This window comes from Stegodyphus dumicola, chromosome 6, assembly GCF_044657685.1.
Source record: "Stegodyphus dumicola isolate Sdum_Otavi_A_Nest chromosome 6, ASM4465768v1".
In the NCBI taxonomy this organism is placed as follows: Eukaryota; Metazoa; Arthropoda; class Arachnida; order Araneae; family Eresidae; genus Stegodyphus; species Stegodyphus dumicola.
This window is the reverse complement of record NC_140773.1, coordinates 114851632-114874114: the sequence shown is the minus strand read 5'-3', so window position 1 is coordinate 114874114 and position 22483 is coordinate 114851632. Positions and strand designations below refer to the sequence as shown.

At 30.3% G+C, this 22483-nt stretch overlaps 1 protein-coding gene across 1 annotated transcript in view; it reads left to right on the top strand.

Annotated features, from left to right (window-relative positions):
- The window catches only part of Syx16 (syntaxin 16), a 48909-nt gene that overhangs the window by 4413 nt on the left and 22013 nt on the right, over positions 1–22483 (top strand). The window contains exons 3-6 of the mRNA XM_035365161.2: positions 5679–5697; positions 5839–5872; positions 13341–13447; positions 20831–20993. Of these exons, the coding sequence (XP_035221052.2) occupies positions 5679–5697; positions 5839–5872; positions 13341–13447; positions 20831–20993 (323 nt within the window). The remainder of the gene's footprint in view (positions 1–5678; positions 5698–5838; positions 5873–13340; positions 13448–20830; positions 20994–22483) is intronic.

Sequence of the window (22483 nt, the reverse complement as noted above, 5' to 3'; positions counted from 1 at the left end):
AAATCTTAATCTGACCTATGTGCCTAATTACAAATATTTTAACATACATAATTTTATATTTACATTTAGCCATCAAGTTTCAAACTTTTTAAATCTTCTAGAAAATAAATTTTGGCAGATCTCTTTTAGCAATTTTCTTAAAATCTATATTTTTGTAGTGCAACAGCTTAGAATTTTATAAAACAAATTCATAATCAAAATCGCTGTTGTTAGTTATCGAAAAATAACCAAGATGTGATTTTTGCGTAAATGTCAGTAAACTATACAAATTGCTATTATCCATTACACTATGAATGTTTCTTTCATGCGAGAGTGTCCCTTTTTCGATTTCTATGGAACTGTCGTGTGTCGAAATACTATCAGAATCTTGTCAAGCGAGCTTCTGAATGTAAACAAACAACACCCCGTCTGGTGACCCAAGCTTCAAAGCAGTGCTTCACTTCTAGCACGGAATGGCCTCTCCTCCCTTTCTTACCTCCATGGCTTCTCCACAGTTCTTCAGAAATTCTATTAATTGGAAAATTTTGCTTTTGGTTTGCGATATCTGAAAACCTTCATATATATGAAGCTATCCATCGGAATAAGCATCCTCTATATGTTATTAGTGATGGGTTATCAGACTGGTATGGTAACTAAAGACATGTTGTGCTGTTAAATTTAATCTTGCTTTTTTCTCATGCTGACAGAATTAAACCTGGATTATATTTGTTATTTATTGTACTCAAGCCTATTTCCTGCTCATGTTGAGGCTTATTAGAGTTCCAAATAAATAAATTCCCACATATACTTAAGGATTATCTGAATCCTAAATTCTGCTGATAAATGCCTCTATAAATTACAAAAATATTGCTTTGCCTAAATTCTTCTGCCAGGTGTGGCTGCATCAACTCTAGGACTGCTCTTGTGCTTATCTGAATAACAAATCAATTATTTTCAATCCAAATAGCAAAAAATTTAATCTTTTGGCCTATAAGTATCATTTATAAAATATATTTTTTGCATATGGAAAAAAGATTTCTGTTAAATTTCTCCTTGTCAACACACTCAACACTTCGCAACACAATTAGCTGAAGTTTGTAATCATCGTCAAACATAATGTTGACATAAAAGCTTTCCGTGTTTTTTAGTATTCAGTTAAAAAATGTTTAGACAAAAAAAAAAAAAAGTTTAGACATCTGTGTGAATCATTTCTCAAGCTGCCATGTGTTGATAGTCATCCAATTGTGAAAGAAGAAATATTAAATAATGATGCACCAGGTTTGCATCAGGAATAAAAGTTATTCAGTAGGTCTAAAACCAATGATATTTCCATGTAGAGTGTGCCAAGCAAAGAAGGCGGTTGGTTGCAGAGCCACATTATTGATTATGTGAATTTATGTTAATAAATGAATGTTTTTTCAACGTGGAGTAATTTATTTATTGCCAAAGTGAAATTAAGAATTAGGACCCTCCATATGTTTTATTATGGAAAAATGTTAAATGTTCAAGCTTAAAGCATACACACACAAAATAAAAACAAATAAATAAAAAAAGTTGCTGATGGTCAGGATATCCGGCATCCAGATCATTCCGGGTACTGGACGTTTAGATTGTAGACTTACTTTGTTATGTTTTGGGCTGCAACTAATCAGTGAAAGTTTCTGCCATTCTTTTCACGAGGAAGTAAAGATATAAAGCATTTATGGGCCTTAGTGCAAGTTTTGTTTTAAAAATGTAATACAGTCAAAAGTCATTAATCCGGACTCGTCGGGATTTCGGCGATTCCGGATTATCGATTTTTTCGGATTATAGATCATCAGTTTAAGTCTGGTAAGATGGCATGCAGAAATTATAAAATTAAAAATGTGAAACTGTAATTTATGAAATAAAGAACAATTATGATCTAAAGGGTATCAAAATTTACAAAAAAAAAAAAAAAGCTTAATATTTATTTGTTTACTTTATTAAACATTTCTTTCAATGTAAGTTGTTTAAGTTGCTTCGTTTTATGTGATAATACTTTCTTTTTAATTCTATAAACAGACATAATCTCTTGTTCAGTTACAAAGTTCCGCTGTTCAAGTCCTATAATTGCTGTGTCGAGAATACCGACTAATTTGTCAATCGAAATTTTTTTGTTTTCGATAACCTCTGTGTCACTTCCTTCACTATCGGAAGCGAATTATAATGACGAGGAATTTGATTTAAATCATATCAAAGACGGAGTACATCTAGATGAAATACTACATTTAGTAAGGAATTATAAGCCAAATAAAATAAAAACATCTGCCTTGAAGTTAAGGATAGTGCTGACAGATCAACTACCAATTCATTGCGCGCCGCAGCGTCCCCCCCCTCCACCGCCGCAGAGCAGCTTGAAATTGATAAACAGATTTCGGAATGTGTAGAGACCATTTTTTGCAGCAATTTCACTTTTTGTTTGATGGACATCGAAACATACTTTTGCTTTGTAGATCCTTTGGCAGCTTCAGTATCAGAAATTCTATTTGACATAATCGAAAGTTCAAGCTTACTTTTATAAAATTGCTCTAACAGTCTGCAAAAAATAATAAGCCGAATCCAATTCGAAGATTAAGGAACAACGCAATCTGCAACATTAACTGAAATAGATAATTAGATAATTTTAGCTTATACCATCCGTTATACATTAAACACGCATGCATAAACACGCATATTATGCGCAAGCGCACACACATATGCGCAGCCGTAAAGGTCTTACGAGCATGCGTCAACACGATGCATGCGCAGAAAGTTTGTAGGTTTCACGTCCGGATTATAGATCATTCCGGATTATGGGTGTCCGAATTAACGACTTTTGACTGTATTAACAATACAACAAAAAGAAAATTTTTCTTCACAGGATAAATAATACTGCTGAATATGGTTTTAGATAACCAACAGAAAAATAGACTTGAAGCACTGAAAACTCCCCATCATATTTTATAGTCCCCCCTTTTTTTTTTTAATCTTCCTTTGAATGCCACTGGCATACCTTCCCCCAAGTCACCTGTATCTGCTGCTATAACTATTGTTCTGGTTCCATGGACATCGAAACATACCTTCGCTTTGTAGATCCTTTGAGAGCTCCAGCATCGGAAATTTTATTTGACATAATCAAAAGTTCAAGCCTACTTTTATAAAATTGCTCTAACAGTCTGCAAAAAATAATAAGTCGGATCCAATTCGAAGATTAAGGAACAACGCAATCTGCAACGTTAACTGAAATAGATAATTAGATAATTTTAGCTTATACCGTCCGTTATACATTAAATGCGCATGTGTAAATGTATTATGCGCAGCCATAAAGGTCTTACATAACAAGGCCAAAATAACAAGACAAAGAATTGCACAAACTCAGTATCCATGTACACATCGACCTATTTTCATTTAAAAACACCAGAGAAATTCACAAAAATAAGAGTAAAAAATCTCCTGGTAAAAGTATAGTTAGTGTACCCCTTCGCGAAACTTGGCGGTTTTTGGCAGTACCTGGATACGGATTTTGTGCAATTCTTTGACTCATTATTTTGTTTTGCGAAGCGGGGATTTTTGCACAAAAAATTGCCGCTGAACAAAGCCAAAATAACAAGACAAACAATTGCACAAACTCGGTATCCATGTACACATCGACTTGTTTTCCCTTAAAAAATTCCCTGAATTGCACTAAAAAATGGCATTGCGCACTCCTTTGACTTTATCCATGTACACGTCGACCTATTTTCACTTTAAAAAAAAATCCCCGACTTGCACAAAAATGGCATTGCGCACTCTTTTAACTTTATCCATGTACACGTCGACCTATTTTCACTTAAAAAAAAATTCCAGAATTGCACAAACTTGCATTGCGCACTTCCTTTACTTTGTCCATGTACACATCAATATATTTTCACTTAAAAAGTCAAAGGAGCACCAAATTCTACAATATAAGCAAACAAAAAATACATAATCTCAATAAAATACATTTTAAACCAAACAATAAAATAACATGAAAAGAAAAAACATGTTATACATTTAAGCACTACCAAAAGCAAATATTCACTTACCATGATTTTCGAGTTCGCTTCGTACACCCAGAGCCACGTAAAAATCAAAATATCAATCATAGTTAAATGACTTTTTTCAAACCAGGTACTCTTTCTGATTGAACGTTTCACATAGTGACCATCTGAACCTTTCTTCCTACAAACCCATTCAAATCCATTTAAATGGTTTTTACGTTCAACTAGACGCTTATCCTTCCTACATACAGGACATTTATAATGGCTACTAAGTAAACTTCATTTACACACCAGTCAATTAAAGCTCTTTTCTCCTTTCGCTCCAAATCGTACAGAAAATTCAAATTAATCTTACTACATTCGGCCATTCTACCGTCTAAAGAATCAAACCAACACACACTACAAAAATGCTTACAAAACATCCCATGATTCAAAATTTCCCAGAATCAGGCACCTGATTACGTCACAATAGGGTTCCATAACATTCAACTTCTCAGGCTACCATAAATGAAACAACAACTTGGCGATAAATCAAATAACAACTTGGCGATAAATCAAACAACAACTTCGCCATACTACAAGGAGTACCTTAAAGTCTACTCTACCCAATCTCCTATGTATTCCGGACTGTCCCGAAAATGGCTACTAAGTAAACCTTTATTTACACACCAGTCAATTAATGCACTTTCCCTTTTTCGTTCCAAATCGTGCATAAATTCAAATTAATCTTACTACAGTCAGCCATTCTACTGTGTGAACAATGAAACAAGCAATGTATTTACTAACCACACACACCACAAAAGCCCTTACAAAACATCCCATGATTCAAAATTTCCCGGAATAATGCAAACGATTACGTCAGAATATAGTTTTCATAACATTCAACTACTCAGTTTACCATAAATGAAACAACAACTTGGCAATAAATGGAACAACAACTCGACGATAAATGAAACAAAAACTTCACGATAATACAAGGGGTACCCTAAAGTCGACTCTAACCGGATTTTTTTTTTTTTAAATTTCTGCAGCAAGTTTTTTTTCTTACCTCAAGCCACTATAAATTGTTCATAATGCTAGTAGGCCCAAGAGCTTGTATTAACCAAATTCTATTATTATGACAATTATGAGCCAGTTCAATTGTGAAATATTTCCTATCAATGAAAATATATTTTGTGATTAGTCACTTGTGGCTCATACACATTAAATTATGAGGATCAGTATGATTTAGACATGCAACAGAAGATTTTGTTTTGAGAACTAATTTCATTCCACAATGTTTTTCTGTTTAGTAATTGAATTTGATATGCAGTTCTATCTTTTAACTTTTCTTTTAAAAAGTTTATACTACTGTTTGTTCATGAACAAAAGGGTTTATTTAGTTCAGGTTTGTAAAAGCTCCACATGTGTTATCCTGCTGATATAGATGGATTTAAATTTTAGCTGGTATTGCTTACTGTTATGTTTGCTGTAAAAGTAGAGTTTAATTTCTTTTATTCAGTTTGTAAATAGTTCACAAACAGCCGTAAATTAGGGTATGCACAGATTTATCTCAGTTTCAAACAACAGGTTATTTGTGAATACCTCTTTTATACCATTTGATCATTTTATCTGTTTTTCAATTTGTAAATCAATATTGTCATAGCTTGTTATTTTGTTAATGCTTTATTTCTTTTTCAGGGTTGAAGGAATTGAAGATGTGAGTTAACATTTAATCATTCTTATGTAATAAATGTCATCATTATTTTATAGCTTTGATTGTTGTATCATTTGTTTATGCTGCTTGTGAATTAAGTAATCATTTAAGTAACTTTTTTTATTGTATAATTTCCGGCTGTAGGTCCAGTATGAAATGAGTAGAATTAAACAAAAATGTAAGTATATAATTATAATTTTATTTCACTGTATCTGCAATTAATATGAATTTTGCGTAATACAATTTAGAAAGATTTGAACTTAACTGAATTTAGTTCATATTAAAAATTACGTTTAATTCTATACTTTAAAAAATTATTTGTATTCTACAAATCATTATTGATATATTGTCTGTATTACTTCCCAGTGAATCTCAGTTCTGAGAGCAGCAATCCTTAACCAAGATGCTAATAATACTTTCCTTAAAATGACATGCTTAACTTTGAGAACACTTATTATCACTTCCTTTAATATCTAATGCAGTATGTACGACATATGTGTAACACACTATGTATCAAGAAGTACCTTTCTTGATTTTCTAATGAAGTAATTTTTCTGTAGTCATAAAAAGATTAAGTTCCAGCTTCGTAGTGCTATAGTTAATATCTATCTTGTTTGCACCTCGTTTGTAATATAATAATGCATTTTGTTCAGAGGATCTACTTTAATACCCCTCTGTGGTAATTGTGTGCTTTTTAATCTTTTTGGTGATTTGACAACACTAATTTCTGTTTAGGTTGGATAACTAAGATGTTACTGCGTAGTAGACATACTGTAGTGTTTAGCTAGTTTAATCAATGTTTATATTTATGTATGAAATCTGTATATACAGTTGTGTCTACATGTATGTAGGTCATTTACTTGCTGTGGTCTCATATTCTAATAAGTTATATATGGGCTTATATATTCTATATTATAATGAATAATTTATATGTGGGTTTTGTAAACCGACAGCTCTGTTGAAAGAAAATGTTTAGAAGGTTAGATATGTTTACAATTTATCATTCTTGTTTATTCTTTTTAAAAAGGTTAGTTCCATTATTTTAAATGCTAAATTGCAAATAGGTATCAACTACTTGTTCTTGCATTACTATTTAAATTATTATTTTTAAAACAAATTTAAATTATTCAAAAAATAATGTTCTTTTTCATCAAACATTGTCATTACCTTCTAAAGTTATAATCTGTACATTTTACATTCTTCATATTTAAATAAATATGATAGACTTAATTTTTAAATGCTCTCTTCTTTGATAAATCTGATTAAGATGATAATTGCTTAACAATTTATTAAAGAAATAGATTTCAGGAACTCGTGGACAGGCCAGTTTAAATAACTTTATATGCTTTAGCTTAACAGTATATAGGATTGAAAAAGATTTCTGATAGTATGTTGCCAATAACTTTATCTTACTTAATTGATATAAATATAAAAGATTGTAAACTTATATTGCTAATTTGTAATCTGAATTGATTTTTCAGTTAATTATATCTAGAGAGTGACTGAAAAACACCAGTGAATTATTGAGATACTAATCTGATATCTCCTTTGATTATTAGGGAATTTTTGCATTTAATGTATATAATATAAAGCACCATTATATCGTAAGGGACCACTAAAAATGCCATATAAATGAGAGAAATATGTGTTTGGAATTTCTGTTTAACAATATAGATTGTATAAATTAGAGAATTTTAATTCTGTTTCTATATTTTTAATTATATTATACTACTGTAATGTTATTGTCATTATACAGATTTAATTTTTTGTGCTATTCTTAGTGTATTTAAAATGCTATATATATGTAAGATAAAAAATATGAAAGCAAACTTCTAAATTTAATTCCCTATAACCTCTTTTATTTTCTATTTCATTTGGAAACTTCATCTATCTGTCCTAAAAATAGCACTTTAGTAAACTGCGTCATTCAAATTAATCATGTGATCTTACATAACCTTTAATGCAGATGCCTCTTGACCAATCACCTAATTGTAAACCAAAACTTAAAACTGAAACTTTTGCCTCCCCCTTCTTCCTCTGCATTAGTACTGCGACGCTCACTCTCTTCTGGTTTATGCTTGCTTTCATCCTGCTAAGACGCTTTTGCTTTGCAGCTACTTTCTTTGTTCAAGGAATATGTCCTGATAAAACAAAAATGGAGAGCGCATGAGACGATCGTCCGTATGTGAACCAAATATTGCAAATCCCGACTTGCTTTCTTCATTACTAAAGTTATTTCGAATCAGGACATTTTTGCCACGTTTCTTTGCTGCTCATCTATTATGCCACTGCCAAGCTCCAAATCATTCATTTTTTTCATATAATGGAGTGTGATTTTTTTTAATACAGTCAAAAGTTGTTAATCCGGAATGATCTATAATCCGGACCTCAAAGCTTAAAAACTTTCTGCGCATGCACCGTGTTGACACATGCGCATAGGCATTTACGCGTGCGCGTAAGACCTTTTACGACTGAGCATATGCGTGTGCGCAAGCGCAGAATACGTTTTCGCGTGCGCGTTTTATGTATAACGGATGGTATAAGCTAAAATTATCTATTTCAGTTAATGTTGATGATTGTGTTGTTAATTAATTTTCGAATTGGATCCGGCTTATTATTTTTTGCAGACTGTAAGAGCAATAATATAAAAGTAAACTTGAACTTTCGATTATGTCAAATAGAATTTCCGATTCTGGAGCTCCCAAAGGATCGTACAAAACGAAAGTATGTTTCGATGTCCATCAAACAAAAAATGGAAAAAGAAAAAGGAACTTTTTGAATTTTTTGTGGAAGCAACTTAAACAACTTACATTGAAAGAAATGTTTAATAAAGTAAACAAATAAATATTAAGCTTTTTTTTTTGTAAATTTTGATACCCTTTAGATCATAATTGTTCATTATTTCATAAATTACGGTTTCATATTTTTAATTTTATAATTTCTGCATGCCATCTTACGAGATTTAAACTGATGATCTAAAATCCGGAAAAATCGATAATCCGGAATCGCCGAAGTCCCAACGAGTCCGGATTAAGGACTTTTGACTGTATAATGGATTGTAGCACAGTTCAGTAACCATTCATGAAAATTTAATACATGAGTTTGTTTAAAGTGGATTTGCCCAAATAGCTGGATGTGTGTAATAGGAGAAAGCTGTGAGGGTCTTCTAGTTTGTGTAAAATACGAAAATTGTAAAATGTAGTAATTACAAGTAAAAACCATAGTTTTAACAATGCTATTCCAAATGATGAAAGTATTACACATAAATGTGAAAATTAGTTTGGTGTAAAATTTTAAGATTTATGATTATTTGTAATAATTAATGTGTGTATAAAAGTTTTATTATAATTGTGATCTGATGTGCAAAATGTTTTGGAAATCTTTCCGTTAAGTATCAAAAATGTGATGTGAATGTTCCAGAAACAAGAACTTTCTACCGATTGGACTCAAATCATCATAGGACTTTAAAAATTATTATTCAGCTTAAAATTTTATGTATTATAATTTTATTATTCAAAAGCTAATAGAGTCAAAAGTCGTTAATCCGGACTCGTCGGGACTTCGGCGAGTCCGGATTATAAATTTTTCCGGGTTATAGATCATCAGTTTAAATCTGGTAAGATGGCATGCAGAAATTATAAAATTAAAAATATGAAACCGTAATTTATGAAATAAAGAACAATTATGATCTAAAGGATATCAAAATTTACAAAAAAAAAAGAGCTTAATATTTATTCGTTTACTTTATTAAACATTTCTTTCAATGTAAGTTGTTTAAGTTGCTTCGTTTTATGTGATAATACTTTCTCTTTAATTCTATAAACAGACATAATTTCTTGTTCAGTTACAAAGTTCTGCTGTTCAAGTCCTATAATTGCTGGGTCGAGAATACCGACTAATTTGTCAATGGAAGTTTTTTCGTTTTCAATAACCTCTGTGTCACTTCCTTCACTATTGGAAGCGAATTATAATGATGAGGAATTTGATTTAAATCATATCAAAGACGGAGTACATCGAGACGAAATACTACATTTAGTAAGGAATTATAAGCCAAATAAAATAAAAACATCTGCCTTGAAGATAAGGATAATGCTGACAGATCAACTTCAAATTCATTGCGTGCCTCGGTGTTCCCCTCCCGCCGCAGTGCAGCGTGAAATTGATAAACAGATTTCGGAATGGTTAGAGAAACAAAGGATATGCCTTTATCCATTTTTTGCAGCAATTCCACTTTTTATTTGATGGACATCGAAACATACCTTTGCTTTGTAGATCCTTTGAGAGCTCCAGCATCGGAAATTTTATTTGACATAATTGAAAGTTCAAGCTTACTTTTATAAAATTGCTCTAACTGTCTGCAAAAAATAATAAGCCGGATCCAATTCGAAGATTAAGGAACAACACAATCTGCAACATTAACTGAAGTAGATAATTAGATAATTTTAGCTCATACTGTCTGTTATACATTAAATGCGCATGCGTAAATGTATTATGCACAAGTGCACACGCATATGCGCAGCCGTAAAGGTCTTACGCGCATGCGTCAATGCGATGCATGCGCAGAAAGTTTGTAGGTTTGACGTCCGGATTATAGATCATTCCCGATTATGGGTGTCCGAATTAACGACTTTTGACTGTATTATGTTTTGTATGTTTCAAAATTATATTTCTCATATTTTTGCTACTCTAATGCTTTTTCTCTCAAAAAGGTTTCTTTATCGCTTCGCATTTTTCTTTTGAAAGAGGAGAATGTGTAAGATAAAAAATATGAAAGCAAACTTCTAAAGTTAATTCGCTATAACCTCTTTTATTTTCTATTTTATTTGGAAACTTCATCTATCTGTCCTAAAAATAGCGCTTTAGTCTAAACTGTGTCATTCAAATGATCATGCAATCTTATATAACCTTTAATGCAGAGGGCTCTAGACCAATCACCTAATTGTAAACCAAAACTTAAAACTGAAACTTTTGCCTCCCCCTTCTTCCTCTGCATTTAGTACTGGGACACTCACTCTCTTCTGGTTTATGCTTTCATCCTGAAAGACGCTCTGTCTTTGCAGCTACCTTCTTTGTTCAAGGAATATGTGCTGATGAAAAAAAAATGGAGAGTGCATAAGATGCTCATCCATATGTGAACCAAATATTGTGAATCCAGACTTACTTTCTTCAATAATAAAGTTATCTTGAATCCGGACATTTTTGCCACCCTTTTTCGCTGCTCAGCTATTATGCCACCGCCAAGCTCCAAATCATTCATTTTATATCATGACATATATATATACAGTCAAATACCGAAAATCCGTCGACCTGAAATCCGTCAACTCCTGAAATTCGCGTTGCCTCTCAGAATATAAACAATCAGTTTATAGGTTCTTGAAACCGCAACATTGAGTATGAAATATCGAAGAAAAAAAATACTTACCAAATAGTGATGTCATAATTACCGAATAATAATGAGTCAAAACGTAAATATCAAATTATTGATATAAAAAAGTTAAAAAAATAAGATAAAATAAATAAGTTTTTTTCCCTCTAATCTGCATTGAGGTAAAAAAGGAGATGATTCACTCAACTCTGTTTTTTTTATCTGGATATTTTGTGATAAATTAAGAATATTTTTAATTTCAGCCTTTTTTAATACAATGACAGATAAGAAAAGCACTCATGATTTTATTGCTTGCAACATTGAAAAATGTAAACACGTTGCATTGACGGTAACGCAAAAAGTGCAAATTCTGCAAAAGAGGAAAGCAGGTGCTACTCCATGATTTATAGGAGAATGGTATGGAATTGTGACATGATTGTGTATGATATACAGAAAAATAAAGAAAAGCTGTTGAAATTTTACAGCAACAGTGATTCTTGTTGAGTGTTTCTTCAACAGTGTTGAGTGAATCATCTGCTTTTTTTTTTGATTCTAACACCCGAATCCGAAACCGGAAATCTTTGCATGAGACCAAATCGGCAAACCTCGATGCTGTGTACATATAATACAATGAATAATATAATCAATTTATATATGTAATAATAATTTAATGCATATAATAATTTAATGCATATAATAAATTATTGCAATAATTTAATTAAATGTATCTAATACACCTTATTCATTTTGCACTTTTAGTCTGAATATTATGCTTTATCTTTTCTGTCCTAAAATCCGCACAACCTCTCGCCCCAAACTTTGCGGAGTTCTGGAATTCTACTGTATTTAAAAATTGTATCATTTTTTAAATAATAAAATTCAAACTGTTAATGAGTAAATAATTAATTTTTTTTCAAGAAGATTTTAGTATAAATATACAGATTTCAGTCTTTCTATGTAAGTAACTATCATGTGTTATTTGATGCGCTGTTTGATTTTGAGCTTTAAACCTCCAGCTGGCCAAGGGTTTGGGTCTGAAACCCAAAATTTTTCAAAAAAGCTGTGAGAAAGAGTTATTTCTTCATTAAAACAACAAAATATTACCGGTATTTTATACCTGAAATCTTTTTCTTTTAAAATACTACTTTAATTTTCATGGGTGTATTTCAGGATATATGTATGTATACTTATTTTTCAAGATGGTCAGCAGTTGGTGTTTTTCCAGGGTTAAGCAAAGCACTATGAGCTCAAAAGGCAAATAATAGTCCAGTTAAAACACTGGGCACAGGAATTTTTCTGGTCATTGGACTTCATTATTTGTTCTACCCTTTTTTGAGTTTAAATTCCTAGTCAACCTGAGATATCTGAATATACCATTTACAGATAGTGTTGAGTTGTGAGGGACTTTTGGAGAAACTACATAATCTGCAAAAAGAGAATTAGTCAATAAAAAGATTGCTTTTTGATTATTTACACCCCCTTCCTGAAGAGTTGCCAACCATTGGTGACTAATTTTTTGTGAAGATCAAATACAAAAGACAACAGCCATTTACAAAAATGTGAACTAAGAATCATGAAACAGCAATGTATTAGCAAGACTAAAAATGCAAAAAACATGTGTAGTAAAACATTTTTTCCCATGTAAACAGCAATCTGTTTTAGCTTCAAAAAACATCAGAAAATTGCACAATTTGGCACTGCTGTTAGTTTTCCATATTTATAAATTCTCAAAATTTGTAATAACTGAAAGGGAAATGCACATCATACATTGGCTTTCATGAGAATTATCCAAAGTTTATCAGACGTATAGTAAAACATTCTGAACAATAATGTTTTTTTTTGATACTAGAAAATTTGTTTAGATTTATGAGTCGTATGTAAAATTTGATTATGATAATTGTGTCATCATAATATTAAATATATAATTATATCGTCATATAATTAAATTTTTAGGTATTACTTAATATTCCTAATATTATGCTTTCAGTTGTTGCTACATGCATTGTTATAACTAAATTTCTTTTAACATGTAGAATATATTTTTTGGAGATTTGAGTCTTATAATAGTTTAATAAAAGAAATGCAAGAATTATAGTGACATAATGGGAATGTGTAACATTCTCATTGGTCTGCTAATTAGGTCAAATATGTATTTCAGCTTATGTAGTTTGACTGTTGTTTTCTTTATCTTGTTTGAATATTTTGATGCATTCAGTGTAATCACTTTATCAAAAATTATTAAATGATTATATTTATTTATATTTTTATTTCCCATTCTCAGTGCAAGAATTAAAAGCATTACATGATAAAAATGTTACACGTCCTTCACTTGATGATTCTCTTCATGAAGAAAAGGAAATTGAAAATGTTACGCAAGATATAACCAGAGTATGTATTTTTTTTATTAATTTATAGCAGAAGAGCAAAAAATTGCATGATACGAATTATGTAAGACTTGTGGAAAGAATTTTTAAAAATTATTGTAAACTTTATTAGTAATTTATATATTATCAAAAAGAATAAATTATTTATTTAAAATTTTAAAGAAATTCATACTTTGTGAAATTAACATTATATGTCCTATGAACAGATAACTCGAAATTCAGACAGTTAGCTTTTCAAGCAAGGAATATAATTTGGTGAAACTAATAGCATTAGCAATTTTCAACTTTTTTCAACTTATGGAGCATTGAACAGGGCACATTAAAATTTTTCTGTAACAAACATTTTGTCATTTCTGAAATGAGTGTGAAGATTGAAGATTGATTTGAGAACTGAGTGTTTAAAAAAAGGTGTTTTGCCATTTTGACATTTTGAATCTACATATGAAGTGTATTTAAACTGCACTGATGTTAAATATGTGTGGTTACTTATTTTTGTTTTTCCTACCTTCCATTCACCAGGATGATGCTTAGATCAGTAAAAAAATCGGAGATTGAAATATTTTAACCCTTTCCGGCACACTACCTTTTGAAGTTGGGATTTCAACCCCCCCCCCAAAAAAAAAAAAAAAGTAGGCAGTGTAATCAGGCCTATAGGAGTACACAAAGTAAAATTTTCTAAAGATAGCACTTACCATTTTAATTCTGTGGATGTGCTTAAAGCGGGCTGACTAAATGAATATAGCTTCGAAAAGAGCGCTGAAGCGAGCATTGCTGGGAGATACGTAATAGAGTAACAGATTTTGCCTACAGCCCCTTCTGATTCATTTACAAAATAATTAAAAATCAGAAAAAAATAAATTAATATCTACAATTAAGAAAATATAAACTGTAAAATAAAATGGAATAAACGTGTATAACTCAAAACTATCAAAACGTAGAGCCAACAATACTTCTTTCAATGAAAGAAAAAAAAGAAAAACTACTCTAGTGAAAAATGAAAGAGCTAACTAATAAAATTATCCCTGACTATCATAAAAAAAAAACTCCAACAATTTCTTAGTTGTTAATTAAACCTCCTTCCCCCCCCCAAAAAAAAAGGAAAGGAGATGAAACACAAATGTGCACCCACCTTTCTATTGTGAATGAGCTCACTGAAGAAAATACTGTAGATAAGTTGAAAATACAAAGGTACAGTTGATTTGGTCCTTGTGTTTCAGTGATTCCACTGTGGGCACACCAGATGTTCATCATTTGATTTTAGGCATGATTTCAAAGTAAAAATTTAAAACTAAAAGAAATCGGCATACAGCCAAGAAAATAACATTGAAATTTTGTTTTATATCTTTATATCCTTAAAAAAATCTGTAAGATTTCTTTGAAAAATTAGGGTCTTTAAAAATAAATATAGCTAAAAAGTATGGACTGGTTTGTGTTGTACTGTCATCTAGTATCTAGTGTATATAAAGAAGGTTAAAAGTAACCTATAAAGCTTTTTCCCATTTCGTTTTTCTTTGTGTACATCCTTCTTTGGAATTGTTTGGGCACACTATGCCAGAAATGGTTAAATAACAAAGTAATGCATATCAAGTAACAGTAAAATCTCATGACCAGATAAAAGCAGTTATACTATCTATTCTAGTTTTATTGGTCAAAGTGTTAATGCAAAATTGCATGGAACAACAGCTTTGAGCATGGTAATATAGTGAAATACTGTAATGGAAGTATAAGAGGAACAAACGCAATAATAAAAAATAAGATGTTTGCAATATCTTTGTTAATGTCATGTTGTTAAGTCTTTGGGATCATTATGAATATAGAGTATTTGTTTATAAAATAGTATTTCAGTCTAGAATAGAGACTAAAATCTTCACTTAAAAGAAATGTATTTTATATTGTACCTTAGTTAAAATCTTTTGATTCTGTATATGATGAAAATTTAGCTGCTATCTGAAATACAAAAAGTATCTTCTGTAAAAATTTGGTTAATGAATAATGGCACTTGGTAGATGTTATTCATCAACATTGTTTAGATAAGTATTTTATTGTAAAATTATCCCCTGAAACTTGGAATGGCATTAAATTGTGTGAAATTTTTTTCCCCTTCTAAATGATGGACATTGTAAAATTATTAATATACTAATTGGAATCTCACATAGTTAGCAAATAATAAAAGTTTTTGAAGCAGTTGCACTATCAAGAAGTGAGGGTTTAAAAGCTGTAAAGACAGAATATTGGAAAAACTAAAATCCAAATATTTTCATTCTTTATTATTTTTTGAATGCATCAAAAGTTTTATATAATTTTCTTTAAAATAGTCCATAAAGCTCCTTAAAATTTTCATAAAATACTCTGCAATAATTTGCTCTAATGAATTACAGCAACAAAATTCTGAGAGATACTATTTCTGCATAAGATTGTCAATTTGCTGCAAAATCAATGTATAGAATTTTTAGATAGTTTCAACCAAAAAATAGATTTTTTTTGTAGTTTTGATTTTAGCTAATTATATTATCATATATGATACATTATCATCTATGATATATATCATAGATGATATATAGTGGTTACATTGCAGATATTTCCTAAAAATAGAAATAATTATAGATCAAGGTTTATTTAGATTTAAAATTTTTTGTCATAATTTAAAAGGTTTGTAAGTGCAAAATAGGAAAGGCCAAAAAGCATTGTAGTTTTCTTTATGTGTGATATAAATATGAGTTAGTTTCTGTTACAGATCCTTCCTTGGAAGATTTTTTTTTTCTAATGTAAATAGACATCAGAAGCCATAATAACAATCTTAGGGCTGGATTCACTTAGATTGGGATAAGATTCACATACATTAGGTAATATAGTGGGAGATTTGATGAGTTATGGTATTTTGAAGTCATGTGCTGTTAAATTTGCTATTTTTATATTCTAGTTATGCTATTCATTAAGTTTCATTTTTTGACTAAGTGTTGATTGTTATTTAATTTTTTAAGTGGTGTAACCATCTTTATTGAGTCATATTGTTTTTTCATTTGATGTACATTACCTTAAAATTTTGTTTTCTTATTTACTTTAATGATTTAAGCATTATCATGATAAATGAAAGTTTATGAAAACATTATTATAGTTTATGAAACATAATTAATTATGCAAATTTAGCTAATAAATGCTATTTAAATATAGTTCTTCATAATCAGATACAAAAAGTGATGCCACTCAGAGGTTTAAAGGGCATGTTTGGAGATAGCCTTTAATGAACCACCGTCTTTATAAATAAAATGCTCATCATGTTTGCATTTGGTGTGAAACTAAACAATATCTTGCTGAATTCTCTTGTAATTCTTTGGCATAAATATGCATTCACAGCTCAAGAAGCATTTATAATTTATCATAATATAATTTGTATTATAAAAAATTATGCTTCTATTATGTTACTGTTTCAAGTTAGATAATTATTTGTTAAATTAGCCACCACACTTAATTGCAAGAATTTTTTACTGGAATAGTTTATGGAAATTTGTTTGGAATAAAGATTTTAAAAATTTATTTTAAAATTGTATATATTTTGATTCAAGAAGTACAGTTTGCAGTTCAGATGCATATTTGATGCATAAGTTAGAATTTTAAATGTTACATTAATAGTTGCTTGTATTTTATATCTTAATTTTTCATTAGTTCTTCATAAAATTTGTAGTAGAAGCTACTCTGAATATTTCATTATGTATTTTATAAGAGAAGCTACCATGAATATTTTGTTATGCATCTTAAATAACCCATTGATTCGAATTTCAAACAGACATTAAAAAGCTGCATAGTAAAACTGCCACAATTTTTTTATAAACTAAATTGACATGTTAGGTCTTTTACATCTGCTACCTACTGGTAGGTCTTTTACATCTGCTATCTACTGTTAGGTCTTTTACATCTGCTACATTACTTCATGAAATTCCAAATTATTATTTCACTTTGTCTCGGAAATTTTCTTCCATTTGCCTTTTGTGCTTTCTTTTTGATTAAAGAATCAAACTTCTTATATATGTGGTGGCAGAATGGCTTTGCATATTTGACTTATGGTCAGACTGTTGTTGGTTTAAAAACTAGACTTTGGCTTTTGTCATCTTTTATTCCAATTGTTAACCTTTTGTGTGTTAATTATTTTTTAAATAAATTTTTTATGCCAAATTGCATAATTTTTTTTAAATTAAGTTATATTTTTAAAATTAAAATATATCCCCCTCCCAAAGTTTGGTTTTCCTCTCCTGTTCAAAATTTCATTTTAAGTTCACATTAGATTTCAATAGCAAATTTTTATACTATTTTTTATTACTTTGGCTGTTTTTATGCTTTATTTATAAAAATAGATCTTTTGAATTTGAAATATTTTTAGTGATACATAATTTCCTCATATTTCATTTACATAACTTAAGATAGCAGAATCAGTTCCATTTATTTTATTTCATATTTTGCTTTTTAAAATACTTTTTTATTATAATATTTTCATATTAAATTATTGTTTATTGAATGAACCAATTAAATGTCTTTGCGTGTGATGGAAAAAACATATTTAAAAATATTCATTTTAAAGCTGTTTAGAAAGATACTGCAGTTCTCACTTGATAACCCAGTTATAAGAAATCTACTTTGTTCCTTGGCATATTGAGTAATATGTAGGAGCCAGAACTAGTATGTGAAATACAGTACGTCTATAATCCGGACGTCCATTATCCGGAATGATCTATAATCCGGACCTTAAAGCCACAAACTTACGCATGTGCGTTTAACCTTTTTCGAATGTATTTTGGCCATTTAGTCACTTATTTTAACTGAAAGGAACAGAAAAACAAATCGACAGGGTATTGCACTTCCTAATCCATATTAAGGAGTAAATTTTAAATCTCCATAGTTTACTGAAATTTCTTGAGACACATTTAAAGTAGTGAACATGCGGGACATATATGTCCCAGCCCCCGGGAAAAGGTTAATGCGCGCGTGTCCGCTACGCATGCGCATAAAGCGGTTACCCATGTGGGCTTCCGATAGTGAAGAAAGTGACAGAGACGAAATGAAAACGAAAAAATTTCGATTGACAAGTTAGTCGCTATTCTCGACATAGCAATAACAGGACTTGAACAGTGGAACTTTGTAACTGAACAAGAAATTATGTCTGTTTATAGAATTAAAGAGAAAGTATTAGCACAAAAAACAAAGCAACTTACATTGAAAGAAATGTTTAATAAAGTAAAAAAAAAAAAAAAAAAAAAAAAAAAAAAAAGTTTGATACCCTTTAGATCATAATTGCTCTTTATTTCATAAATTACGGTTTCATATTTTTTATTGTATAATTTTTGCATGCCATCTTACCAGATTTAAATTGATGATCTATAATCCGGAAAAACCCCTAATCTGGAATCGCTTGAGTCCAGATTATGGACTTTGTACTGTAGTAGTATAAATTTTATCATTGATCCTGTTTTTAAGGATTTGTTAATTTAGTGATTACTGATTGTGAAACTTTAGCTAATTAACAATTGTGATAAGAATCTAGCCTTTAGTTTAACTTAGTACAATTTTGAAAACAACAGTTGCACTAGTAAGTTCAGAATAATTTAAAAAAAGATTCTGAACTTTACTGTGTGCTATTATGGCTGATACTGCTTTCTTTCAAGATCTTGTTAAGAGTGATAGATTAAGGATAAATTATTGGGTACTTTTCTGTTTTGCCGGCGCAGGCAATAATTTCGCCAATAATGGTACAACTGACGCCAAATGTAATATCCTCGCTGGTAACCTTTTATGCCTCATTTTCAAAACAATTCACAGCCATTTCTTATCAGATTGATTGTTTCTTTCAATACTGGCAAATAATTACATAGAATTTTTACCAGATAGTTCAGTTTTATGCCATAAGGCCATTCGAGGTAATTAAGCCAATTAGGATGCAATAACACCTCTCACCCGAAGGTGAAAATATAGAAAAGGCAAAGTCAAGGGTTAAATTTATCCATTCTTAATGAGAATGTACTAGCGAAGTAAAGCACTGCGGTTTTGCATAATGTCTGAGTAAGCTATTTGTACAAATTGAAATAATTCTTGCGTTTAAACTTGTATTCCAAATTAAGATTTAACTTAAAATTAATGTAGATAACTACTGAGAGAATTAGATTTTTGTAGCATAGTTTATGTGAGCTGTGATCACTTGGGGTCACGTGATATGAACCGGTGAATCAGGCTGTTGAAACATGAAAACATTGTAAATTCTTAAAATAATGTCTTTTTACAAATTTATTGTCTTTATTTATTGGTATTTTACAAAATTTTAAACGATATTAAAATGCTTATGCGTTCAAAATAAAAAAATTTTAGAACTAACATTTGTTAACATTTTTTATATGTATGCTGTATGTTGTCACCAAATAAGTCTGCTTGGCGAGATTTGCGCCAATGAAACGATAAGTACTAATTATTGTTTAAAAAAATTTTTAAATGTATTTTTTAAATGATTATGTGATTTAAATAAATATATATGGTATTAAAATTATGCAACATTTATTCTGCAGGAAAAATGCATGTCTTATAAAATGAAGCTTATATTTATGTACGAAATAGGGATATTTCTGAATACTCACACCCCTGTTCTGAAAAGTCAGCAATCATTGCAGACTAATTTTTTGTCAAGTTGAAATGTGAAAGACAACAGCCATTTCCAAAACATCACAGTGCACTAAGAATTGCATAAAACTGCAACTGAAAGTGCAAGAAACAACTATAATAAAACACTAAACTTTTTTTTTTCAAAAGTTGTTCTATTCATATCTACAGTAATTTTCAACTTAAAAAAAATCAGAGATTCATATAAACTCTGCATCACATATAATATGGCACTGCACACACTGTCATTCTCCTCATGTATACAGTGATTTGATTTTGCTTAAGAAACCTCAGAGAATTGTGCAAATTAATCATCCCATGCAAACTTTGATTGTTTAAGAGGTACAGTTTCATGGATTGTGAATTTTTGCATTGTGTATCGTTGAACAAAATGCCATGTTTCTGAAGAAATGAAGCTTTCTTATTGAGCCAAAAAATTCCATGTACATTAATATTCTTTACAAGAAGAAAATAATATACTCAAATGCAACAAAAGCGACTCAAATTTGAAGGCAGAAGTCAACTCTTCTCTGCGATATAATGTGGCACATTGCCCTCACTGCCACTTTTTGTGCTTGCCACAGTGCTTTGCATTGTGAAAGCTTACCAAATGGCTGCAGATAGTCAGAAAGAACCAAAAGGGTATTACTGTTTTATTAAGAAAATATAATGCATTTTAGGTACTTTGTATTCACTTAAAATATTAAAAACTGTGATGTAATTTCTAAATTTTATGCCAATTCTGTTTTAGATGTTTCATCACTGCCAAAAGATAATACACCAAATACGAGAAAGAAGCCGAGGTACCACATCTCGAGAACATCAAGTCAGTCAGAATGTTCTGTCATCATTAGTTAGTTCTCTACAAGAATTATCTTCAAAATTTCATTCTGCGCAATCTGAACATCTTCGTCGTGAGTAATTAATATCTTTTATATTTTGATTATACAAATATATGTTGATAAAAACTTTCAGGTATTAAAATTTATTCATTTCGTTTCCATTAATAGGGCAGCAAATAAAAGCCTGCCATTGACAGCAGTCGTACACAGTAAACTACGCTAAACTTCATGCTAGTTGTTTTTCAGTTGAGACACATTTTTCATACTGTAAGACCACAAGAGTCCTTAGAATTTTTGGAAATGATTTTTAGTCATTCAATGTTCTTAATTTCAGCCAAAATTCAAAGAGATCCTAAATTTTACTCATCTGACATTTCTCTCTGTTTTTTTAGAATTGTCGTTTTCATGTGAATTAACATTTTGTAGGAGTATTTTCTGGTGCTTTATTGAAGAATGTATGTATTTTGGGTAATCATTTGAATTTATTCTTACTTGTAATGCAAATGGTGCGATACTCGAAATTTTAGGCACATGTCCTTACCTCGATCGAAGTCATTTCAAAATTATTTCTTTTTTGCAGATGAAGAGCTCGTAAAATATTACAACACAAACAACTTTTCCCTTTTGGGAATATGACTTCTTTTGTTAGGCAGCACTAAATTTAGTAACTTATCAATATTTTAGGGATTTTAGACCAATTAGTATTTAAAATTTTTAATTCAAAGATATGCAAATTTTGTCTTTTGCATTTTTTCATGACTTAGGAATATTTTGATTCTGAAAAATCACCATCTTTTGTATTTTTTCATAATAAGGGTTTTTCTTGCATATGAATTATTCAAATGTATATCAGTTTTCTCAAAATTCACTTCAACTTTTCTGAAAAAAATTTTTTTTTTCTAAAAATCTTCTAGCTATTAACTCTTATAGATTTGGTAGGTGTAAGTTTTCTTTTGGATTTTAGATCTCTCACTGCGGAAGGTCTAAGGGTTTCAAGGCAAGTTTATTGAACCTGTGATTCCAAAAGATTCCAGAAAAGTATGTCTAAAAAAAAAAAAAAAAAGTCTTCATGCCATTAACATGTAATGAATAAATTTTACAGGAAGTTTGTGATGAATTTCTTATTTTTTGAAGAAGAGTGAAAACAAAATTATTGAAGTTTTCTGCTTTTGATTTTAGAAGTCTTTCTCTCAACATTTTAATCTTTCTTTTATTTTCTCTTCTTTTCTGTATATACATACAAGCAGACAAAATTGTAAAAATGTTTCTATTCATATAACATGGATCTATATCTGTTGAAAGGAAATTATCTGTTAATGGAGAAATTGAAAATTGACGGTTTAAAAGGTTAATTTTACATGTCTCAGTACACCATACACAGGACTCACACTAGGCATTTTTATGCTTGGTGCAATCTCTGTGGGTCATGAATTGCTGTCCAGTGCCTGCCCCAAATTTTAAAAATTTTGCCATCCCTCAGTTTTGTTGCTTGGTGTTTCACTAAATTCTGAAAATTCTGCCTCTCCACTCTGTCACCAGCTCTGATCATATATCATTTTATA